At 40.2% G+C, this 27,134-nt stretch overlaps 1 protein-coding gene across 1 annotated transcript in view; it reads left to right on the top strand.

Annotated features, from left to right (window-relative positions):
• DNAH7 (dynein axonemal heavy chain 7) overlaps positions 1–24,052 on the top strand; it is a 574,291-nt gene extending 550,239 nt beyond the window's left edge. Inside the window, exons 60-63 of the mRNA XM_040440176.1 lie at positions 3,738–3,890; positions 11,848–12,025; positions 14,411–14,514; positions 23,812–24,052. Coding sequence (XP_040296110.1) covers positions 3,738–3,890; positions 11,848–12,025; positions 14,411–14,514; positions 23,812–24,018 — 642 coding nt within the window. The 3' untranslated portion in view covers positions 24,019–24,052. The remainder of the gene's footprint in view (positions 1–3,737; positions 3,891–11,847; positions 12,026–14,410; positions 14,515–23,811) is intronic.
• The last annotated feature ends 3,082 nt before the right edge of the window (positions 24,053–27,134 follow it).

Raw genomic sequence — 27,134 nt, 5'->3', positions numbered from 1 at the left:
ATTATGGGGCCATGTGAAGGGGGAAAGAGATTTAAGTTGCTGAATTATAGACCTGGGTGCAGAGATATTTAAAATTTCAGATTTGTCATAATTAACTTTAAAGTTGGAAACTACCAAATTGTTCTAATATCCAAAGCAACTCTGCATTAATGAGTAAGACTACAAGGTTATCTGCCATAGCAGCTGTTGTGTGGCAGTACCTTCCTATTTGCCTTTAACATTAGGTGATGTAAAAAAAAATTTATTAAGTGTCTCAATAACTAAGTGAAAGAAAGTCTCTTTCCATATTTTATAGGGTTTAGAAAAGGAGCCATTAACCTCTACACTGGCACTTGGGATAGTATACAGACTGAGAATCACGAAATAAAACCAGTTGGGAAGCCAAATTTCTCTAATGTAGCTTTTATATAGGCCCAAACCACAATCTTGGGATCTGGTGCTGTTTAGCATAACAGATAGCATTAATTAATCTAGTGACATTGAATTTATCTTCTCATCCATGGATGAATGCCATCTGTTCTGGGACGGTCAAGTTACAGTATCTAGGACTGCTGTAACCTTGGAGGCTAGAAGGTCAATATTCAAAAGAGATAAAGGCCTGTAGTTAGAGCACAATTCTGGATCCTTTCCTTGCTTGTGGATAATGACTATATAGACTTCCAGGGATTAGGCAGACCATTGAGAACCCAATAATGTAGAAATGCAAGCATTTAATACTCTAGGTAATAAAAGATCTTTAGATTGTTCATAAGAAGAAATCTGGAACCCTTCAGGACCTGGACTTTTACCCGAAGGTATAGATGAGAGGATTTTGGAATGCTCTGGAAGGGTAAAGGGGGCCACAAGTTTGTTGGCTCTTGCAGAGAAAGTTGGGAGGGGTAATGTGTTGAGAAATGCTGAAATACAGGAGTGCACAGTGGGAATTTGGTTTGGAGAGCAGCAAGAGTCTAAATTATATAGAGAGGTGTAATAATAGCCACTGAACAGATTAGCAATCATTTTGGTGTCTATGTATTTTTCTCCTCTTGGGCACTTTAGAGAGGAAATAGAAGTCCTCTTTTTTTGTCTCTTGAGTAATAGTGATGTTTTTTTTTAGGCTTTGTCTCCATGGATGTAGTATTTGTATTGGCACATCTTTAAAGGAGTTATCCAATACTATAAACTGCCCCCCATATGCTGGGCCCCTCACAGGGAATATACTTACCCTGCTCCTTGCGCCGCTCCTGGTCCCCCCCACTGCCGCTTCTCCCCGTGCACCGATGAAAACATCCGGTATCGGGGGGGGGGGGGGGGAGCAGCCAATGGCAGGCGGGGACAAGCCTCCCTGCCGCCACCCACGATGTTAGGGAGGCTCGTCCCTGCCTGCCATTGGCTTTTCCCCCCCGACACCGGATGTTTTCATCGGTGCACGGGAAGAAGGCCGTTCGGGGACCAGGAGCGTCACAGGGAGCGGGGACCCAGGTAAGTATATTACTATGAGGGGCCCAGCATATGGGGGGGCAGTTTATAGTATTATTTAACCCCTTTAATGTTCTGGCTGCTATACTGTTCAGCAGGTTTTATTATTTGATTTCTAAGAGATAGAAATTATTTTTGTAAGGAAAGTAAGTAGGTTAATTTGCGGGTATATATATAAACAATAGAGAATTCCTTATCTTAAGTCCCAGATAGAAGCGTCGCTGGATCAACAAGAGGGCAGGTTCATTTCCCCAAGCAGTCACTATAATATACTCTTGATTCACGCTGCTCGTGTAATCAGTAGGGGGTTGCAACACCAGAAACAGCTAACTGATCTCCCTTCTCTGCAATTAATCACCGGCAGATGATTCTTTTCACAATCCTTAAAGGGGTTGTCCAGGATTTTACTATTGGTGATCCATCCTTAGCATAGGTCAGGCAGCAGCGGACAGAAAGAGAGAAGGGAGATGGCACATGCACACTGCGTGCGCCGTCTCCTCATACAGCTGATCGGCGGGGGTATTTCCGATCTGATATTGATGACCTTTCCTGAGGATAGGTCATCAATAGTAAAAGCCCAGGCAACCCCTTTAAACACTCCGCCTCATTCAGAGGAAAACATAAAGCCTCTGATAGCGTAATATTGCATTAAAAACATATCTTACACTTGTAATATATTACCACGTGAAGGCTCTCCTTGGGAGAAAATCTAGTTTCAAAGTAATGGTCGGCATGGTTGGAGATTGTAATAGTATCTATGCTAGACGAGACCACTAGGAAGCGGTCTTACATTTAGAAGCGATGTAGGATACGCCGCTGGTCTTAATAAATGTGCCCCTATGTCTGCCTTAGCTTTCCTAAGCAATGTGAAAACCTGACTCTGCCTTTAGGTTTATTAAAGCCCCCAGTACATTGTATGAAAGAAGTGTAAGGGTACCCACAAGGAAGATGTAGTGGGAACGGCATGAATTTTTGTCTGCAAACTAATCATAGCAAATATTAAGATAGGTTAGGTAGGGGGTTAAAATTTACCCCTAGCACATAACTAATGAAAAAGGATTTCTAGCGACATGGTGGAGATCTTGTGAATACTTGAGACACTTCATAATCTAAGTGATCAACTTCTCTAGACTTTTTAGACTTTCCCGGATGCTGGAACAAAATAGGTGGAAAATAATGTATGTTAGTGGATCAGATGATTTTGTTTTAGCTCACAATGTCCTGTGGTCTTATGGTAATTTCCATGGGGTAGGAATCCAGTAGTAATTGAATAAAGATGTACTTCACCATGCTGAGTAAATTTCCATGTAAGAAGGTCTCAGGCAGGTCTTTAATCCATAAATTATTACGCTGGTCTCTGTTATTCTGAACTTCAGTCAAGTTAATCATTCTATTGAGGTGGTCTTAGCACAGTTGGGAAGATCTAGTAGAAGTCTTAGTGTAGGAGAGGAGTTTGGTCTGGGTGGATTCAAAGTTTTCTGCCCTGTTGCCTATTTGTTTTATATCCTGTATCTCTTTCATCACTGGTTCCAGTGCTTTTGTCAGAGTTCGGCTGAGAAAAGATCGGAGGATCATAAGTTCTCTGTTTGCGACCTGTTCTTAATCATCACTAGTTTCCATCTGAGCAGACTCAGAAGGTCTCTTAGGAGGGGCCATCGTATTAGCCAAGAAGAAATTCAAAGAGGACTGTGACAATCTTGTTTGAAAGAGTTTTGTAATGAAAGAATCAAGGTTTCTACCCCTTGATGTGACAGGATGTGTCCAGGTTTACTTTCTTAAACTTTTTTTTTTGAGATGCAATGCTGCCATCAAGTTCTAAATGAGTTATTTTTTTCATGAAATAGTAAAATGCCTCACTTTAAACATCTAATATGTGTTCTATCATCTATTGTGAATAAAAAGTGGGTCTATGAGATTTGCAAATCATTGCATTCTATGTTTACTTACATTTCTTTACGTTTTACACAGCATCCCAACTTTTTGGGAATTGGGGTTGTGCTACAGTTTTCTAATGTACTGTACATGTATTTAACATTCATATCACTGCTGTAGACCCTTATACATTAGAATGGTATAGGTCAAAGATCAGTCCTGTGTACTGCATCTATGGGCTAACTGGATATGACTAAACATTGCCAAAGTCATGTGACCTCTGGCATTCATTCAGTTATATAACATATGGCAATTGAAAAAATGTATCATGTGGGATTAAGAGAGAGAGAAATATGACTGACTGAGGGATCTTAAACTGAACTGTTTTTTGTGTCAATGGAAAATAGGGCTTGGTGGTTATGTCTGCGGACTTGGAAGAGGTTGTAATGAGCATCCTAAAAGGAAAGATTCCTGGTATGTGGATGAAGAAGTCTTACCCAAGCCTTAAACCTCTTGGCAGTTATGTTAATGATTTTCTTGCAAGACTATCATTTTTACAGGTAAGTCATTTAAGGCGTTTAATGGAATATAATTGATACTTTGTATTAGTAACATAGTAACATAGTACATAAGGCCGAAAAAAGACATTTGTCCATCCAGTTCGGCCTGTTATCCTGCAAGTTGATCCAGAGGAAGGCAAAAAACCCTGTGAGGTAGAAGCCAATTTTCTCCACTTATAAAAATTTCCTTCCCGACTCCAATCATGCAATCAGAATAACTCCCTGGATCAACGACCCCTCTCTAGTAGCTATAGCCTGTAATATTATTACGCTCCAGAAAGATGTCATCAATAAACATGACACATATTAAATGCAGGGAAACCTCACAAATAAAAAATATGTTTTAACACTGAAGAAAACAAAGATTTGTGAGGCATGAAGATAAAAAATAAAAATAAATGAAGAAATAAATATGTATTCTACTAGAAAATAGGGCTAGAAGGAGGACAGTTGGCTTAATAGGTGCTAGTAAACATACTGTTTATACTGTATATATACTGTACATACTCAATATAATCATTAATTTATTATATGATTTAAGTCTCAGGAGGTTCAATGTTTTGGTTCTAAAAAATATATATATTTTTTTTAAAATAAGCAATTTCCAAGAACTGCATATGCAATATGCTTGTGAAATGATGCTGATATATTGGGAATGCTTCTGTTAAGCATTGCCTCATATTGAAGTAGAAGTGGTTAATGACCGCATGAAAGTCCTTATAAAATTGAGATATAACCTTTAAAAACAAGCAACTGTTGGCCCACACATGTGGATGAGACTTCAGCTGCATGTGGCAGCAGACCATCTGTTCTTACCATAACTAATTTAATGTGAATTTTCCTGGCATTGTAAATCAAATCTTGAAATTACAGATTTAGGGTCCATTCACACGTCCACAAAATGGGTCCGCATCCGTTCCGCAATTTTGCGGAATGGATGCGGACCCATTCATTTTCAATGGGGCCAGAATGTGCTGTCCGCATCCGCATTTGCAGATCCGCACTTCTGGATCCGCACTTCCGTTCCGCCAAAAAATAGAACATGTTCTATTCTTGTCCACAAATGTCTTGTCCACAATTGTGGACAAGAAAATGCCTTTTCTGTGAGAGTGCCGGCGATGTGCGGTCCGCAAAATGCGAAACGCACATTGCCGGTGTCTGTGTTATGGACATGTGAATGGACCCTTAGATCAAGTTTTTTTTAAAATGATATTTATTATTTCTATTTCATCGTTACAGAGCATAGGAAAGAAACATCTTTAAATTTTTTTAACCCATTTTTAATGGCAATGCTTAGTAAAATACACTGTGAGATTTCTGCATTATGAATCTGGAATTCTTCATAATGTCATGTAATGAATATACGGGGCATAAGGTTCAGTGATACATCTGTTGTGTGCAGTATGTTTAGTGTTGCATGAAAGTATCAGCTAGATTTTATTATTTATCATATAGCCTACAAAGAAAAGGGAAGACAGATGGTAGTTTGTGTTATTCACACTGATTTCACGAAGCTGCTGAAATGATAAATATTAGCAGTGTTAATAACTTGTCACATCTCTTCCACTGGGCTGAACCCATAACTTAGCAATATGTTGATTTTAGGTCCAACCCAAGGAGGATAATATTAAAAGCCCAGAGCAGAGATTTGTTGGATATTTAGTTAGCTGCTTCTTTCTGTAAAATGTACAGGTACAGATTCAGATTTTGTGACACAAAGAATAATAAAACCTTTAATGTTTAAATACAATGATCAATACTGTTTTTACCATAAAATTATGGAGTGTTGTATTGTATTGCAAAACATGTCTGTCTGTGTTTTATGTTTGTATTACACAACATAGCAAAAATACAGTCCATTCCAAAATCAATGCACAAAATAGAAATAATGTAAGAAAGCCTTATTAGAGAACAACAAAAACACTACAAAAAATGGAGCTCTCAGAAAGTAGAAATGAGACACTCCCCCTGCAAGTTTAAAGAGGACCTGTCAACACAAAGTGAAATGCAATCAGAAACCTACTTATCAATACAGGAGAGAGCTGTTATTAGTGACTACATGCCATCAATCATTGATAACCCTTCCCTCATGTACCAACAGCTGTTCACATGAGATGGAAAAAAGCTGAGATATAAATCAATAAATTACAAGCCTTACTAAATCTATATATCTGTCTTCTCAACTCCTCATGCTCTATAACATGGTGCTTTCAGATTGCATTGCATTTTGCGGTGACAGGTCCACTTTAACCGTTTCCCGACCAATGAGGTAATAGTACGTCATAGCGAGAAGTGACTTCCCGCAATTTGATGTACTTCTATGTCATGCTGATCGGGTGGGCACTGGAGCGGTGCGTGCCCGATCAGTGCAGGGGCCTGGTAGTCACTGATACCCAGGTCTCTTCTGTATCCATTGGCATCACTGTAAAAGCCGATGCCGACGAATTAACCCTTTCTATGCCGCAGTCAGTACTGACTGCGGCATAGAAGGTGTTTGCGGCTGGTGAGGGTTCCCATCAGGTTCCTGTGCTGCAGTGACAGAGACCTGATGGTGAGAAGGCACCCGATGCCTTGCAGAGGCATCTGGACCTGGCTTCTACGGAAGCCTAGGAGATCCAGACCCTGGCTGGGTCTCCTAGGTAACTGACTGTTAGTGTATTACACAGTGTAATGCACTAACAGGCAATGCATTAAAATGTCCCAGAGTGTGACAAAAAGAAAGTAAAAAAGTTAAGTGTTTTTAAGAAAAAATGAAGTTTCAAAGTAAAAAAAAAATCCCCTTTCCCCGATTATATAATAAAAAAAAACAAAAAACACACGTATTAGGTATCACTGTGTCAAAAATGCTTTCATTGAAATTAATTACAAACCCCTGCAAGTACACAAAGATGGTAGTGTTCCAGCAATTAACTCTCTAACCATGAGAAATCTAATTTTGCATGAGAGATTGGAATGATTGTTTAAATAAAACGTAGCTTTTACTAACCTTAGATTAAAATAGCATTGTAAACTATATAAATTTGCTCAATCAAAAAAGGTGATAAAACCAGAAAAATTATAGTAATAAAAGTAGTAAATATACCAGAAAGATATCACCGCCTGATTGGCAAATTAGAACGTTCTTACCAGATCAGATGTGTAGAAAGCGGTTCATATCTATTTTTCGTCCTTTCTTTTGACGTTGTCCAGATTGCTGGAGCAGGAACTCAAAAGTTATACAGGCCTCAATGGGACACACGCTAAATAGCCCTAAAGAGATGACCCTAAAGAAGTTGGGGAAGGGGTCTATCCATCCCTGCCTGTCAGTTACAGAGCACCCGACCTGATAGGGGCAACCCCGTCAGGAACCTGTCCATAGATGGGGCCAAATCCCTACACTTGTCCCTCACTACCATCCCAACATGCCATGTTTCATCTCAAAATAGACTCATCAGGTGATTATAAAGTGATGAGGACAAAAAGTAATCTATCAAAATGCTGTATATAATACGGGGTTCCCTTAAAGGATAACTGTCACATTTAGACCCTAATTTCAATTTTCATATGTGTAGTTACTAATAACATGATATTCCAGAATCAGTTACTATTAGACGGACTTACCCCATATTTAATAAGATTCAGCCCTTAGCAACCAGTCTGCATAAAACTGCAATCTCACTATTCAGTTAAGATGGCCGCCACTTCCCTCACCCTGAGGCTAATCCCACCATTTTTGGGAGCTGTAGTGCCATTCAATCCTTTTGGAAACTGGTGCGCGATCTTCTTGTTGAAGTCCTTGGTACACAGTTTCCATGGTCACCTGCAGTCGCCCTACTGCACTTGGGTATTTCAGATCTTCCTCCTTCAGATAGAACAATTGCATTTCATACATTATCCTCTGCAAAGGTCTTAATTGCCAAAAACTGGAAAAGTAGTGCGATCCCAACATGTCAAGTTTTGATAAACTATGTAAATAAAAACTGCATTATGGAACACCTGGTAGTCGCTATGCAACATCGAAAATCTCAGTTTTCATATTTTACAGTGAAATGGAATAAATGGACTCTGGGTTTCTGCATAGACTTCAACACCATGTCAATAATCTTTATATTTTTGTACTGGCCTGTTCTTTTTTTCAGTGTTTCATTTGTGATTTATTGCATATTGCTGATTAAGCTTTTATCCTGAATGTACACTACTGCTCTACCCTTTTTAGATTAATATTAATAAAAAATTTGATACAGAAAAAAGTTATATGTACCCCAAAAAAGTACCAATCAAACCGTCATCTCATCCTGCAAAAAATGAGCCCCTACATAAGACCAAGGCCCAAAAAAATTGGCTTTCAGAAAATAGACACTAAAATATGATTTTTTTGTTTCAAAAATACTTTTATTGTGTTAAAGTGAAATAAATAAAAAAGTAGACATATTAGGTATCGCCGTGTCTGTAACAACCAGCTCTACAAAAATATCACATGACCTACCCCCTCAGGTGAATGCTGCAAAAAATAAAAACTGTGCCAAAAAAGCCATTTTTGGTCACCTTGCTTCCCAAAAAGTGTAATACCAAACGATCAAATATCATATGTGCCCCAAAATAGTATCAATAAAACTGTCACCTTATCCCTTAGTTTCCAAAATGGGGTCACTTTTTGGGAGTTTCTACTGTAGGGTGCATCAGGGGGTCTTCAAATGGGACATCGTGTCTAAAAACCAGTCCAGCAAAATCTGCCTTCCTAAAACCATGCGGCGCTCCTTTCCTTCTGCACCCTGCCGGATGCCCTTACATCAGTTTGCTCACATATGTGGGGGTGTTTCTGTAAACTGCAGAATCCTGGTAATAGATATGGGGTTTTGTTTGGCTGTTAACCCTTGATGTTACAGAAAAAATGGATTAAAATAAAAAATCTGCCAAAAAAATTAACTTTAGAAATGTTATCTCCATGTCCTTTAATTCTTGTGGAATACCTAACCGGTCCTTAAAAAGTGGGTTTTGGTAATTTTCTTAAAAAGTAAAAAAATCGCTTTTATAATTCTAAGCCTTCTAACGTCCTAAAAATAAAATGACATTTACAAAATAATGCCAACGTAAAGTAGACATATGGGGAATGTTAAGTAATAAAAATTTTATGAGGTATCACTTTCTGTTTTAAAAGCAGAGAAAATTTGATTTGGAAAATTGCCAATTTTTCTAAATTTGTGGTAAATTTGGGATTTTTTCATAAATAAAGGTGAAACATATTGACTCAAATTTATGACTGTCATGAAGTACAGTGTGTCACGAGAAAGCAATCTCAGAATGGCTTGGATAAATAAAAGTGTTCCAAAGTTATTACCACATAAAGTGACACGTCAGATTAGCAAAAAATGGCCTGGGCAGGAGGGTGAAAACTGGCCCGGGGTAGAAGGGGTTAAAGGAGTTGTCCCATCTTGACATTACTAAGGTGCGATGAGACGAAGACCCGACACCAGGTAGCTGTGAAGCAGTGCAGTGGCCCAGCGCTTGCTGTTTCAGTAGCTCCTATTATAGTGCATGAGAGCTATAGGAACCATAGCACAGCAAGGTATGGTGTTTCTGACACAGCTTGCTGTTCTATGCGGTTTCCGTAGCTTCCATACACTGGAATAGGAGCGGCTCCAGGCCGCTGCATTGTTTCCCAGCCACCTGGTGTTCAGGATTTAAAGGGCTTCTGTCAGCCCACTAAACCGTTTTTTTTGTTTTTTGTTTACTAATAACCCCTACACTGCGATCTCTGCATACATAAGTTAAATAATCATTTTGGTTCAGTAGAATTTGATAAAAAGCTATTTTTAAAATATGCAAATTACCTTGCTACCAGCAAGTAGGGCGGCTACTTGCTGGTAGCAGCCGCATCCTCCGATCCTAATGACGCCCCCTCCACATTGTGATTAACAGGGCCAGGGAACGGAATCGTTCTCTGCTGGCCCTGCCTGTTAGCATTCAAAATCTGGCTCCTGCGCCGCGGCCGTACCTATCTTCAATCTGCGCAGGCGCACTGAGAGACGGCCGCTCCATCCTCAATGCGCCTGCGCCGATGACGTCACATCTACACCCGGCGCAGGCGCATTGAGGAGTGAGCGGCCGCCTCTCAGTGCGCCTGCGCAGATTGAAGATACGTACGGCCGCAGCGCAGGCGCCAGATTTTGAATGCTAACAGGCAGGGCCAGCAGAGAACGATTCCGTTCCCTGGCCCTGTCAATCACAATGCAGAGGGGGCGTCATTAGGATCGGAGGATGCGGCTGCTACCAGCAAGTAGCCGCCCTACTTGCTGGTAGCAAGGTAATTTGCATATTTTAAAAATAGCTTTTTATCAAATTCTACTGAACCAAAATGATTATTTAACTTATGTATGCAGAGATCGCAGTGTAGGGATTATTATTAAACAAAAAACAAACCGGTTTAGTGGGCTGACAGAAGCCCTTTAAGGCTGTATTACACAGCCTGATTTAACAGGTGATTATTGGGAAGGAAGCGTTACTCTAGTGGAGGAGACTGCTCCTCAGTATAGGGAGGAGTGATTCTTATACTATTGCTGTTCCCTTTACTGAATCATTGTTTGCCGGCAGCAGATCATGATTAGACACCATGATCTGCCACCTGCAAACAATGATTTAGATTGCCCGATGAACAAACATTATTAGACGGCCAGATCATCGGTAAGGAGCATTACTATGAAGTCTCGTTAGCAACGAAAAATCAGCAGGTGTAAGACAGGAATAAGTCTTATTTAGTCTTAGTAATGGTGAAATAAGAAAAAACCCTTGAGTCTTCTGGAAATTATCGATCAGGTTTAACCAGTTCAAAGTCGGGCCATTTATCCCCCTTTCTGACCAAGTGCCTTTCTGATTTCTTAGTACATGCATATTTCAAAGCCATTACTATATTCTCCATTTGGTTATGTAAAAAAGTTTTGCACTTTTTGGTGGTGGTGGGGCTAGAAGCTACAGTATGGATTGTGGTGGTGTTTTATTAGTATTTTATTGTCTTTTTAAAAAATTATTTTACACTTTGTGCCCCCTATAAAGTCATGCATGACTTTTGGGAGACATTTAACACTATGTTCTGTTTTTTAATTGCTGTAACTGGGGCTGACACTTTAGACCAAGTTAAAGGTAAAATGCAGTGTACTACCTCACTGCAGGGCCGATCTGGGTCTGCTAAGACCCAGCAAGTTGTGCAGATGCCCCGTCCTCAGCAATTATATGACTGCTGCGACTGGAGCAGGAATTGGCATTATTGCTTCTCGATCTCTATACACAGCGCTCATTGAGCTCTGTGTATAGAGTTGTGGGGAAGGCAGGGACAGCTGTCACTGACTGCCCCACAGCTGTCATCTCTGCAAGGACATTTAGAAATAACTGTGCAGAGACAAGTGACAAATGTCCCGTCGTTTATAGTCAATGGGTGGTCGGCAAGCGGTTAAAAGGGTTGTCTGTGATTTTTCTATTGATGTCCTATCCTTAGGATTGGTCATCAGTATCTGGGGGTATGACTCCTGACACCCATGCTAATCAGCTGTATGAAGAAGCCACGGCAATCCTCACAGCTTACCATGCACAGTATCGTACATTGTATAGCAGCTTTGCTTGGTATTGCAGCTGAGGCCCATTCAAATGAATGGGACTGAACTACATTCAGGGCATGTGACAGATAAATGTGACATTAATAGCCTATGCAGAGGCTGCAGCACTCAACTCTGCAAACAGCTGATCACCTTGGAGCTGGAAGTTGGACCCCAACGGATCAGATATTGATGACCGATATCAAAATCCTGAGAAACCTCTTTAATGTACAGTACAAATAATCTATTTGATCACAGTTTGGGGCCCTGCACGTATCACTTGCTGCCTTTGTATCATGAACAGATATCTTGATAATATAGATGTAAACATATTTTGAAAGTATTTGAATTGCTGCTTTATCATGTATACTTATATTTTTTATGTAACACAGGACTGGTATGAAAATGGAAGTCCTCCAGTTTTTTGGCTGTCTGGCTTTTTTTTCACACAAGCATTCCTGACTGGAGCACAGCAAAATTTTGCTCGCAAGTACACAATTCCCATTGACCTGCTGGGTTTTGATTTTGAGGTTTTAGAAGATAAAGAATACAAACATGCACCTGAAGATGGTAAGGAGCCTGTACTGCCAAGACATATTCATGAGTATTGCACAAAAGCTTCAGTTTGGTTTTTAAAATACCCAAGAAAGTTTTATGATTGTATATTAAATGTTTTGATTTAAATACTTTAAATGTTAACAAAGTTTTTTTTAATTATTAGGCACATATTTTTTTCTTTCAGTTTACAAAACAAATGTTAGAAAACGAACAGAGAATGTTGTTAAATTATAAATAATATCTCTTTCTGCTTCTGAGCAAATCTCAAAGGGGTTGTCTCACTTCAGCAAATGGCATTTATCATTTAGAGGAAGTTAATAGAAGGGACTTACTAATGTATTGTGATTGTCCATATTGCTTCCTTTGTTGGTTTGATTCATTTTTCCATCACATTATACACTGCTCAGTTCTATGGTTATGACCACCCTGTAATCCAGCAGCAGTGGCCGTGCTTTCACACTATAGGAAAAAGCGCAGGACTCTCTGGTGGCTGAGACTATTGAAGTGCACATAGTTGGCACTTTTTCTTATAGCCACTGCTGCTGGATTGCAGTGTGGTTATAACCATGGAAATTAGCATTGTATAAAGCGATGGAAACATTAATCTAGCCATGAACGGAAGCAATGTGTATACTGGCAATACATTAGTAAGAGCCTTTTACTAACTTTATGCCATGGGCTGAAGTGAAACAACCCCTTTAAGCTGGCCATATACATTAGATGTGTTTTTCCTGCACCCACTTATCTCCCCCTGCAGATGTATGGTGAGATAAGGATGGAGCAGTTGGCTTGCAACTGCCCGATCCTTTTGATCTTGTGAGATAAGCAGCTGCTGGAGTAGTTTGGCAGTGGCTCCCTTCCCCCTTCTTATGTCCAATATGTGTATGACCAGCTGTATACTAGAACTTACATATTAGATAGTAAAGTTTGATTTATGTTTAACTGAGGTTAAATAGTTCACTATGCAATGACTAAACAATTGTATTTTAATTCCTTTTATGGACATGTATATATGTCTATATCCATTTAGTTGCGATTTACTGGAAGTGATAAGCCTTAGAAGCATCATAGTAACATATAATAACAACAGCCAGCTTCTGCTCGGACCTCCAGGGCACGGATGGTGCAGGACTGCACTCCCACAACGATAAATGTAAGCGATTTCCAGCCACCGGTATTGGTAAAATCCATTCAATTTAATGTTTTCTCCATTAAAAGCAGTTACAAAAGGTAAATACAAAACAGGCCTCACATCTCACTGACGCGTTTTGGGTACACGCTTGTAGCACCCTTAGTCATAGAGTGACTATGATTAAGGGTGCTACAAGCGTGTACCCGAAACGCGTCAGTGAGATGTGAGGTCTGTTTTGTATTTACCTTTTGTAATTGTTTTAATGGAGAAAAAATTAAATTGAATCGATTTTCCCAATACTGGTGGCTGGAAATCGCTTACATTCATCATAGTAACATAGTATATTAGGCTGAAAAACGACATTTGTCCATCCAGTTCGGCCTGCAAGTTGATCCAGAGGAAGGCATAAAAAAAAAACTGTCATCAGATGATATAATAGTAGTAGCAAAGTTTGGAAAGGGGGAATTCATCATTTGCAGTGGTTTGGTGTCAGTTTTAAGTCTGTCTTTGTTGCATCAAATTTATGAAATGGTGGACAATAATACTATGTTTGACTCCAGTACATTGTGGTGTACACCTATGTCTGTAAAAATACACCAGGTGGTTGCCTGGTAAGGAGATGCAATTTTTTTGCGACTTTGAAAAGTCGCACATCATAAATTAGACTTAAAGGTATTGTAATGTGAAATCCTAACCTACTTTTCATTCCACTTCTAAACAAAGTGGTTGCATGTTGTAGCAATATGCTACCACATTATGGGATCAAAATGATTCGGGAGCTCCTAAGCTCCTCCTAACAGTGGCGGCAGGCAGCCAGAACTATTTGATTTAACTCTATGCAGACATAGGGGGTTTGAAACCCTGTAGTAGAAAACAGAGTCCCAACTGCTATAAAGATATATTAAAAAATATTGAATACTGAATTTTTAACCTAAAAATAAGAGATTGATAAAAGGTGGATATTTACTTTAAGCATTGTGCATGTTTTTGCCTGTTTTTAAATATGAATACTCAGAATACCTTGGACTTCTGATAAAATTCATTATTTATGTGCTGCAAGAAAGTCTCATGGGGAAAACAGCTAAAAGTTTGCTGTTATTCCATACTGTGGATGTTTAAGTCTTCTGAATACAGACTCATGAGGATTTATGGTTACATTTATAATACTGCAACTACAGTCAACTATAGCAGATATTTTATCTTCATGGTAATGATTTTATTTGCTAGTGCAATATAGCTTTCTTATGATTATTATCTTTTTATAGGTGTATACATTTATGGATTGTTTCTTGACGGAGCCCGTTGGGACAGAAAAACAAAGAAATTAGGAGAATCTTATCCTAAGATTCTTTATGATTCAGTTCCAATGGTTAGTATAAAAACTATGTCTATGTATATAAAAACATTCTGAACACTTCTGCAATGTTTTTTATTGGTCCTTCTATAATTAAAGGGGTTTTCCTGGCATTTGATATTGATGGCCTTTCATCAGGATATGTCATCAGTATCAGATCAGTCGGGGTCCGACTACTAGGATCTCCTTAGATCAGCTGTTTGAAGAGGCTGCAGCACTCCGTGAGCACTTAGGCCTCTTCCCAGACCAGTGACATCACTGTACATCAGACAAGTGGCCTGGATGCAGCTCGGTCCCATTCAAGTGAATCAGACAGGCCTCTTCATACATCTGATTGGCAGTGCTGCCGAGAGTCGGACCCTTGCTGATCTGATATTGATGACCCATCCTGAGGATAGGCCATCGATATCAAATTCCTGGATCACCCCTTCAAAACCTGGACAGTTTTCATGTTTGCGGTTTCATTTTTGTCCTCCCCACCTTCCAAGAGCCAATACTTTTTTTAATGTTTCTGTTCAACTCTCGGACACAAAATACTAAATCCTGGTTAAAGAAGACCCCACCAAACAATATACTGAGATACAGAATAATATATATCATAAATGGGTTTAGCCCCGCATCATCCACTCTACTGGACCCGATTCCAGACAATCCCAAAATGGGCATCTTTTACATGTTACCTAAAATACACGAAGAAGGTAACTCTAATTGCCTGTAGGTAGGGACAGACACGGACAGTGAGTCCTAACTTAGAATCCAGGCGGCTTTCCTTACCTACTTGCAGTGTAAGCCATAGGTAGCAAGTCCACTACTGGTTGACAGTCCCTATGCTACTAAGGTGCAGAGACAGACAAACGCTATAGTCTTGTGTAAATGGGTCAAAACCAGGAGGACAACATATTACAAAAAAGAGAGTGTGTCAAAACACAAGCTGAGGTCAAAAACATAATCAATCCAAATCAGCACAGGAACAAAAAACAGGAACCTAGCTAGTGAGCCCAAAAAAGACTATCACTGGCACTGGTGTATGGCTAGTAAGTGGTTTAAATAGACCACCGAGTCCCTGGATCAGCACCTGATAGGTGCTCCATTAGTCAGAAACATCAGCACACAGCAATAGAGCAGCTGAGCAATTAGCCCACTATTAATCTCCTCCAGCACACACCTGCTGCAGGGAGAAACAGAGCTTTGCATTCTGTTGCCGTCGCGTCACCAGGGGGCGTGGCTCGGCAGTGCATTTCTCCGGCCACAGCTGTGCTGAGGCTGAGGATCGCGCCACTGGAGCTCGGACAGGTTAGTTTATTACAGTAACCCAGGCAGACCAATTATTTCTAGTATTGGAACAATAACTAAGAATATTTCTGGGTAGAAAACATTCTAAAACCCTTGGTTAAGCAAATGCCTAGTTATGTCCAGGCCACCAAGGACATTCTCTGCAACGTCTTAGCCCAAGGTGCACTACCAAAGGGTGCAATATTGGCAGTTAAGGATTTAGAGTCACCATACTCCAACACTCCGTAAGAGGATGGCATAGCTGCATGCATCTTCAAAAGAACAAAATATCCACAAACTCAACCTTACAACTAATCAGGTATGTGCTCCACCATAATTCCTTCTCATTTGGAAAAGACATATACCTTCAATGTATGGGAAGCGCAATGGGCAGTAAAATGTCACCACAGTATGCCAACCTGTTCATGTCTAAACTGGAGGAGAATTTCTTATTAACATGTAGGACTAAACCTCTAGCATACTTCCGGCACATTAATGACCTCCTACTAGTCTGGACAAGCTCTGAGGATGAGCTGCTGGCCTTCCACAAAAACTTCAGCAATTCCCATCCAACCATCAATCGCACTCTCGGCTACTCAAAATCCCAGATACACATCCTGGAAACAACTATATACAAGAACAACACCATACAGATATCAGTCTACCATAAAACTACAGGCCTTCCAGCATACCTGAGACCTTCCAGCATGCTCCCCAGTAGTGCCCTCTTTACATAAAAGTGCCCCCAGTTGTGGCCTCTTTAAAAATTGTGTCCCTTTAAATATAGTGGCCTCTTTAAAGAGGCCAAAACTTTGGGGGCACTATGTTTAAACATAATGCCCCCCAAGTAGTTTTCAACTTCATGACCTCTGCCGTGTATGTATGTTGGAAGTCGCATCTTTAAACATGGCGTTCGTGCATGCAGCGGGTGCAGTAGCCTCTGTGTTTCTGCTGTTCCAAACAGCAGAGGCCCACGGCACATGTATATGATCAGCCATAAGGCTGATTGCATACATTTCACCCCTCAAATGCTGTGGTCAAATGCGACTACGGCATCTGAGCAGTCCAGAAGCGGCAGACACGCCATCAGCGATGGGGGAACCTGTTACGCTGTACTAATAGACCGAAGCCTCAAGCAGTTTTGTTATATTGACAGTGAAGTGTTCAATGATGGCTATATAGCCATCAATGAACATAATGGGCAATTTAATGATTGCCAGTTATAGTCACCCAGGGTTAAAAAAAAAAGACAAAATTATTCTGACCCCTATTATACAGAGGGGCCACATTATATATTATACAGAGGGGCCATTATGTATTATATACTGGCCCCTCTGTATAATATATAATGGCCCCTCTGTATAATTATATTATAATTATAAGGAGGGGGCATTAATAATGGCCCTCTGTATAATTATAATATATAATAGCTCCTCTGTATAATATATAATTGCCCCTCTGTATAATTATAGTACATAATGGCCCTTCTGTATAATATATAATGGCCCCTCTGTATAATTATAATATGTAATGACCCTCTGTATAATATATAATGGCCCCTCTGTATAATTATAATATATAATGGCCCCCATTCTTTCTAAATATAACTGCGGCTGCCTCCTTTGTATCCTTTCCTTTTCTCCCCCCCCCCCACCTCCATAGTGCCCCCAGTATGGCCTGTCTAGGGTACTTACATCAAAAAAAAAAAAATACCTCTCTTCATCGCCTCTTGTAGACTTGTAGCCTGTGCTCGGGTGTCCCAGCGGTCAGGAACACATCACTATGCCCTCCTGCGCCGCGCCATCTCGCGAGACCTGGTGCAGGAGGCCACGGTGATGAAATTCCGATATCCTACGCCTTTCTACTGCCTCGTAGGCTTCAGGCCTGGCCCTCATTGAAATGCTTGCTGCCTGGCCCCCCCTGCAATTTGGCGCCCAGGGCAACCGCACCCTGCCCCCCCCCCCCTCCACGCTATGCCACTGGCAGGAAGAGGTTGAAATTGAAAGAAATTTGCAAATAGTCTTGATTAAAATAATTTTACTGTCTTAGTGTCCACAGCACATGTATTTTCATAGTAACAGAGAGCAAACTGGGGCACTTTTATCAAGCTCATCTGTTTTTAGGTGTACAATTAGACAGGCATATTTGCTTCACCGGTCGGTCTTTTGCTGACTATTTATCAAATGACTCACAGCACTTCAACTAGACTAGGCATATTGGCATTAGTATGACCTCTACTGGTGCTTTATCAGTACGGAAGGTTTATATTCACTAAGACTGGTCCAATTACTATGGTCAAAATAGGTACTCGTCTCCACGAAAGTGCGACTTTTAAGGCAACATTTTGCGCCACTCACCACTCAAAACAAACGAAGAAAATATGCCAGCCCTGGAATGGATTAGAAATTAGACTGTTTTTAAGACTAAAACAGGCGCAAAGAGGGCGCACCTACATTAGTATGTCAGAAAACACTTCTGAATTAGTATAAAAAAATCTAAAATAGGTGAACGAGGCCAAAGTGCCTCCAAAAGAGGACCATTTTCAGTAGGTGTAGGATATTTTAGGCAAACTAACTAAAGATATTAGGGGAATTTATCAGGCCATACACTGCAGAACTTAGGGCTCTTTCACACCTGCGTTCTTGTCTTCCGGCATAGAGTTCCGTCGTCGGGGCTCTATGCCGGAAGAATCCTGATCAGGATTATCCCCATGCATTCTGAATGGAGTGAAATCCGTTCAGGATGCATCAGGATGTCTTCAGTTCCGGAACGGAACGTTTTTTGGCCGGAGAAAATACTGCAGCATGCTTCGCTTTTTGCTCCGGCCAAAAATCCGGAACACTTGCCGCAAGGCCGGATCCGGAATTAATGCCTATTGAAAGGCATTGATCCGGATCCGGCCTTAAGCTAAACGTCGTTTCGGCGCATTGCCGGAGCCGACATTTAGCTTTTTCTGAATGGTTACCATGGCTGCCGGGACGCTAAAGTCCTGGCAGCCATGGTAAAGTGTAGTGGGGAGCGGGGGAGCAGTGTACTTACCGTCCGTGCGGCTCCCGGGGCGCTCCAGAGTGACGTCAGGGCGCCCCAAGCGCATGGATCATGTGATCGCATTGGACACGTCATCCATGCGCATGGGGCGCTCTGACGTCATTCTGGAGCGCCCCGGGAGCCGCACGGACTGTAAGTATACCGCTCCCCCGCTCCCCGCTCCTACTATGGCAACCAGGACTTTAATAGCGTCCTGGGTGCCATAGTAACACTGAAAGCATTTTGAAGACGGTTCCGTCTTCAAATGCTTTCAGTACACTTGCGTTTTTCCGGATCCGGAGTGTAATTCCGGCAAGTGGAGTGCACGCCGGATCCGGACAACGCAAGTGTGAAAGAGGCCTTAGGCCTTAGCACTTTGCAAAATAGGGCTTTATGGGCTTATTTATACAAAAATGTATAACGTTTTGTATTTTTACACCACTGACTTAGTTTTGAAAAGTGTGTGTAGTTTGCTATGTTAATTATGTTCACTCCAGATTTAGCACTGCAACTCAAAAGAGTTGCAAACTCAGTCCAGTGTGGAGGAGGGGAGGGTAATACTGTACTTTTTTATATATATATATAAATCTTTATTGGGTTTCTTTTTTTTCCATCATACAAGATTATTATTGCAAACATTTGATATCATACATTATATAAACCCCACCCCACCCCGAATTTCCTTATTCGCTGTCTGCTCTAAAAAAAAAAAAAAAAAAGGGTAATACTGTACTTAGTACAATATTAATTGTTTCCAGGACAACCATTGTATTTTGAAACCATTGTAACTTGAGTAATCGGTTCCAAAGCAACAAAAAGATAAGAGAAAATGAAGATTTAAGAAAAATAAGCAGATAACTAAGATAGATAAAACAAGTCCTTACATATAACAGTCAGGAATAGCTGCTGCTGAATAGCAACTAATACAACTATTTTACCAGAGAAGTGACCTTTATTGGTTGGATCTGAGTCTGAGACATTGTATGTTGAGTCTGGTTTCAACTTACGATGGGTCAGAAAAGACCATTGTAGAGATGTAGTAGAGTTAACACATGCTTTATGAGACGTGTTATCTAAACTAAATGCATTAATCCTTCAATTGCTTTTCAGTGGCTTTTGTTTCAAGATAGTGCGATGAGTTAAGAAACTTGAGTTAAGAGTTTGTGTGTTAACCCTGCTACATCTGTATGTTGAAAATATTGCATCCTGTGGCCATTGTACCTTGAGGGACCACTGTACTCTCTTGCTGCTTTTCTACTTCCATGTTGACCTAAAGGAGTTGTCTGGGCTACAGCTGAGCTATCGTCAGGCTAGGTTGTCAATATCAGATTGGCGGGGATCTGACAGCCGGCACCCCTACATCAGCTGCTTTGTAGTGACAGTGCAGTGTAATTACAGCTTCTTCTCCCATTTGTAATTACACTAAACCGCCAATATAAGGGAGACCGTGTGCATACAAACATTGAAGAGGATTGAAGAGCTTGCACAAGCACCACAGCCTCTTCAAACAGCTAAACAGTGGGGATGCTAGGAGTCTGACCGTCACCAATCTTATATTGATGATGTATTCTGACAATTGTTAATTAATAGCTGTAGCCTGGACAACTCCTTTAAAGGGAATATGTCACCTTATAATTTTTTCTGCTAATTAAAACCAGATAGTGATATCCTGTTGTTAACAGTGTCTAGAGATATGCTTTACAGCAGCCTCCATGAGCCATAGACTGGAGGGGACTTATTGACTTTTCTAGATATGCTTTGTAACCTGTGAAGAGGTCACTGTACAAGGAAGGAGTAGATAAGATGTGAATAGTGGATTTGTGTTACCTACAGTATATTGAGGTTATATCTGCCTGTAATGAGTCGACTGATGAAAAGTGATATGTAGTACTGTACAGACCAAGACGTATAGCTTATTAGGCTTAGTGGCCAGTGTGAAAGCTGCAAGGTTTTAGAATAAAAAATAAATAAAGATAGTGTCATGGAAAATTAAAAATAACAACAAAAATTATTTAAAAAATATATTTAACAAAAAATGTTGATTTAAAGGGCATCTGTCAGTAGATTTGTACCTATGAAACTGGCTGGCCTGTTGTGTTGGTCCCATGTTCATATGTGCCTGCGTTGCTGAGAGAAATTATGTTTTATTATATGCAAATGAGCCTCCCTTGCTCCTAGAGGCTCATTTGCATATATTAAAACTTCACTTTTCTCAGCAATGTGGGCACATATGACATCACAGATGCCTTCAGCTGCCAAGCGCACATGTAACAGGTCAGCCTGTCGGGAGGTAATAATTCAATTAAGAATTATTAATTATGGTCATAAAAATAATTAACCATAAAAAATTAAATTTTTATAAAATTTGTCATAAATTCTTAAAATCATGACCTGGTGAATTGTAGACAACCTAATTGATACAATTCACATCTGAGTCCGACTATTTCCTCAGATAAATAAGTTCTTTTTGACGTGAGATGACGTTAATGATAAAATGTAGGTCTGCATTATACAATAATACACAGGTATTATAAAAATATGCAGATTTATTGGTTACAAGGTTATAAACATATATAAGTAAATAAACACAATGATACATGCAAATGAATATATATAGCGTTAATATAAAGCATTACAAGCTTAACAATACATGTGAGTGGAAATAACTTATCACATTATACACAAGCTATTAATAGGTTAGGATATCAAAATATGAACATAAGTTATATATATTACTTCTGTTCAGAGAAAACCTCATGATATCAGGATGGGCATGTCTAATCGTAGACATCATTATAGAATGCTAAATACATTCTGCCCCACCCCCCCCCCTAACCAACTACACATCACATGACTTCAAGATGGGCAAATCCATTCAAGGATATAACTTAGAAGAGATAACTGTATCCTTCCGCCCCATCCTGGACTATTTTCACACATATTACTTTGGTAAGACTATTAAGACAAATAACAGGGATCTAGGATTTTGCTAGACCATATCTTAAATGGGAAGGACTTGAAATAAGTTTCTCCTGTGGGAATCCATCACTTAGCTTGGCGAAGAATGTTCTATCAATATATATATATAAAAGCAATTATTTAATGCTTTGCTAGATTATGAGTCTAGATTCTTCTGCAGGTAGAATGTAGCCTCACAATATCCTAAGACTACATCTCAATATGGAGATGATCAATTAATTTAATTATTTATTTATTCGCCAATCTAGATGGTATAATTTCACCCACACTATCAAATTAGTCTTAATAAAATGAAATATCATTTTCTGTGTCTCTTACCAAGTCCTAGTAGGAATCTCACTTCTGCTCCTAGGAAAGCTGGGTGGTCCATCATAGCGCATCTCATTATGGCTTTCATCTTGATAGACCCCTCTACTTCTCTTCTCCACTCTCCTTTTCCTTCTCCCCCTTCACCTTCTGTGTATGGCTTATGATCCAAAACTTATCAGTTAGACACACCTTCCTGGTTTGGAACTTTCCAATCATTGTCGGATGGGTGTGACCATTGATAAAAATTGTGACATCATAACCCTACCCAGAATGCACTTTTGCTACTGTTGTAATGTCACCTACTGATACCTAGGTGGCACTGCTGTATAAGCTATCTGCATCATAGTATAAAGGGTTAATTTATGTAGGTCTGAATATACATTTTGACCTTAGAAGCTTTAATTCAAAGCCATAGGGATTAATTCTGACACTTGTAGCAATTAGAGACAGACCTCTAGGCGTCTCTTTTGAATGTTTCTCACACTTAATTTATGGATCGTAAATGGCTTGTTTTCTCACAGAGATATCAGTACCTCCTCTGTCATACCAAAGATGTGATTAATTGTTACAAAACACACATCTTCACAGACACTTCTAATGAGAAATATATACAATATACTGGATACATGTTGTCTTCGTAACATATAACAATATAATATAAACAAATATATATATGTCCTACTGATTGTCTTATGCTAAGGACTAACTAAGGCTCATTAAATGAATACATACATATTATGTATTTTGCTTCATTAATAAATGCCTAATTGTATAGGTAATTATCACCAGCTGCACAGAGCTTATCTTTATCGCCCGTCATAAATTTAAGTAAGTAAACAAGGAGGCCTCTTCTCAGACTGGTACATTCATGAGAAGAATAACATTAAAGAGTATAAACCTTTGTGTGACCTTAATTTGGCCTACTCAAGACATGAACATCCATTTTGACAATAATGAATTGGATATGAATGTATTTACCTATGAAAAGGCACAACAAGCCAGTTACTAACCTGCTGACAGATGCCCTTCAAACAATAGGTCCTTTTCTGATAACAAATTTTCTTCAAAACATTTGCATCTCCTTAATGCCACTTCCTGCCATGGGCCTCTTGGAGTATTCCCGTGCGAATTCTTATTGAATGTAGTATGAAACACAAACATTTCATCAGGGTGCCTTCCCCTGCGGCAGGCTTTGTTGCAGAATAGGGTTGTTTTAATGGCAAGCACAAGGTTTTCTGCAAGCCTCATTCAGGTAAATGGAACTGATCTTCAGTCGCAAAACTTTTCTGCAATCTAACTGGATTCATCTTACATAAGAAGTGAGGAGCCATAATTTGTTTTCCTTGCTGAAACAGTGGTATCACAGCCAAATTGCAGCCCCCCTGCAACTATGGAAGCCTCCAACTGAGGCCAGAAACCTACCTGGCCTCATTGATGGCATGCACAACTGTAGTGTCTTGCCATGATTACAGTTTTTAATGTTGAAAAATGATATGCCTATGCCTATAATTACCAGATTGCCAGATATGTTGGTCTTCATATTTTATAGAGCACTTGGAACATATAGATTTCAGAATCATATTCAACAGCTCTTTCTCATACTGTAGCAGCACAGAGTTTGGCATTTTGCATATGTGTATCACTTTGGAAATACATTAATACAAGCATGAATTTATCAGTATTAAAAAAACATGACACAAACAAACATTTTTTCTTGTGTTACAGATGTGGCTCAAACCTTGTAAGAGGTCGGAAATCCCACAACGACCAAGTTATCTTGCACCAGTCTACAAGACCAGTGAAAGAAGAGGGACATTATCTACTACAGGACATTCAACTAATTTTGTTATTGCAATGACCCTTCCATCTGATAAGCCTCAGGAGCACTGGATAGGGCGAGGAGTGGCACTGCTGTGCCAACTTAACTCTTAAAATATATATGTTCAGTTTGCCTTGTACACGTTGAAGCATTAAAATGTTGCAGAAACAAAAAAAAAGTTAATAAAATCATCATCATTAAAAAAAATTTGCATTGACATTTTTGAGTGCAAGTATCATACACAAAAGGACCATCAATTTTATAACAAAGCAATTTAGTTTTAACATTGAAACATATTATTTTGCATTAAACAATAAGATTTCCAGGAGATAACTGCTTTAGGCTACTTTCACATCTGCACTTTGCCTTTCCGATCTGTCATAGGATAGCGGGGGGAAAAAGCTTCCGTTTTGTCCCCATTCATTGTCAGTGGGGACAAAACTGAACTGAACGAAACTGAGTGCACCAGAATGCATTCCATTCCGTTTGGTTGCATCCCCATTGCGGACAGAATAATGCTGCAAGCAGCGTTTTTCTGCCCGCAATGTGGTGCGGAGCAAGACGGATCTGTCCTGACACACAATGTAAGGCCTCATGCACACGACCGGTTTTTTTTTGCGGTCTGCAAAAACAGGTTCCGTGATCCGTGTCTGTTTTTTCTTCCGTGGGTCTTCCTTGATTTTTGGAGGATCCACGGACATGAAGGAAAAAGTCGTTTTGGTGTCCGCCTGGCCATGCGGAGCCAAACGGATCCGTCCTGACTTACAATGCAAGTCAATGGGGACGGATCCGTTTGCGGCACCTGAGGGGTTAATTGTGCGGATCACAGCCCCCTGTAAGAGATCGGGTGCTGCCAGGCAGCAGGGGGCAGTCATGTACACAGTTCGTAGTATATTCTAACTTGAAGCGTCCCCATCACTATGGGAACGCCTCTGTGTTAGAATATACTGTCGGATCTGAGTTTTCACAAAGTGAAAACTCAGCTCTGAAAAAGCTTTTATGCAGACGGATCTGCGGATCTGTGTGAAAGTAGCCTACGGCCAGGGACGCGGATGTCAATCTTGTGTGCATCCGTGTTTTTTCACGGACCCATTGACTTGGATGGGTCCGTGAACCGTTGTCCGTCAAAAAAATAGGACAGGTCATATTTTTTTGACGGACAGGAAACACGGATCACGGCCGCGGATGAACAACGGTGCATTTTCCGAGTTTTCAATGGACCTATTGAAAGTCAATGGGTCCGCCGAAAATTACGGAGAACGGAACAACGGCCACGGATGCACACAACGGTCGTGTGCATGAGGCCTAAGTCAATGGTGGTGGATCAGTTTTCTCTGACACCAGAGAAAACTCATCCGGCCCCCCATTGACTTACAGTGGTTTTAGAGACTGATCCGTCTTGGCTATTTTAGAGATAATACAACCGGATCCGTTCAGAACGGATGCAGACGGTTGTATTATCATGACGGAAGCGTTTTTGCTGATCCATGACAGATCCAGCAAAAACGCTGGTGTCAAAGTAGCCTAATTCACAGACTATAAAGACGACATTAAGGCCACTTGCACACATTGTGGAATATGTGCGTTTTTTCCGCATGGACACCCGTGTGAAAAAAAAGGCAGCATATCAAGTGTATGAGATTACACAAATCTCATGTACACTTTGCTGATTTTTTCCATGCGGAAATTGACCTGCTGCATGGATTTAGCGTGTCAATTATGTTTGCGGTTTTACCTGCGGATTTCACCCTTTTCAATGGAACGGTGAGATCAAATGCTCACCAAAATCCGTAATTAAGCATTGTGTCGCATCTTATGTGCGTTCACCTCACCCGTGTGCAGGTAGCCTAATAATGAAGTGTATTGAATCTATTAAGGGGGTTGTGCAGGAGTTTTATATTAACCCCTTAAGGACTTAGGACGTACCGGTACGCCATGTTTGCTAAGTCCTTAAGGACCCAGGACGTACCAGTACGTCCTAACTTTAAAACTACATTGCCGCGCGGCGGGGGTTAATCGGAACAGGATGTCCGCTGAAGTCATTCAGCGGGCGTCCTGTCACAATGCCGGGGGGGGGTCATGTGACCCACCCATATCGGCGATCGCCGCAAACCGCAGGTCAATTCAGACCTGCGGTTTGCGGCTTTACTTGCGGTTTGCGGCGTGTGGCGGTGCCATCGGGCCCCCATGCGACTGTAGGGGGGACCTGATGGCATGGAAGGCAGCGCAATGCCTAAGGAAGGCATCGCGCTGACTTCCGGTGACGAGCCTGTGAGATCCAGCCCCCTGGATCTCACAGGCCGGAAGCTGTATGAGTAATACTGACTGTATTACTCATACAGCCAATGCATTCCAATGCAGAAGTATTGGAATGCATTGTAAAGGATTAGACCCCCAAAAGTGGGACAAAAAATAAAGTGAAAAAAAAGTTGAAAAAATAAAGTTTTACGTAAAAATAAACCAAAACTTCATTTTCCCCAAATAAAGTGAAAAAAAATTGGTAAAAAATAGGGGGGGGGGGGAGTATACATATTAGGTATGGCCGCGTCCGTATCGACCGTCTCTATAAACATATCACATGAACTTACCCCTCAGATGAACACCGTAAAATATAAAAAATTAAAACTGTGCTAAATAAACCATTTTTTGTCACCTTACATCACAAAAAGTGTAATAGCAAGCGATCAAAAAGTCACACGCACCCCAAAATAGTGCCAATAAAACAGTCATCTCATCCCGCAAAAATCATACCCTACGCATGGTAATCGCCCAAAAGCTGAATAAATTATGGCTCTCAGACTATGGAAACACTAAAACATGATTTTTGGCTTCAAAAATGAAATCATTGTGTAAAACTTACATAAATAAAAAAAAAGTATACATATTAGGTATCGCCGCATCCGTATCGCCCGGCTCTATAAAAATATCACATGACCTAACCCCTCAGATGAACATTGTAAAAAATTTTAAATAAAAACTGTGCTAAATAAACAATTTTTTGGCACCTTACATCACAAAAAGTGTAATAGCAAGCGATCAAATAGTCACACGCACCCCAAAATAGTGCCAATAAAACTGTCATCTCATCCCGCAAAAATCATACTTTACCAAAGGTAATCGCCCAAAAACTGAAAAAATTATGGCTCTCAGACTATGGAAACACTAAAACATGATTTTTTTTTGCTTCAAAAAAGAAATCATTGTGTAAAACTTGCATAAATAAAAAAAA

The sequence above is a fragment of the Bufo bufo genome, chromosome 7, assembly GCF_905171765.1.
Source record: "Bufo bufo chromosome 7, aBufBuf1.1, whole genome shotgun sequence".
Lineage (NCBI taxonomy): Eukaryota > Metazoa > Chordata > Amphibia > Anura > Bufonidae > Bufo > Bufo bufo.
This window is presented reverse-complemented; position numbering and strand designations above follow the sequence as displayed.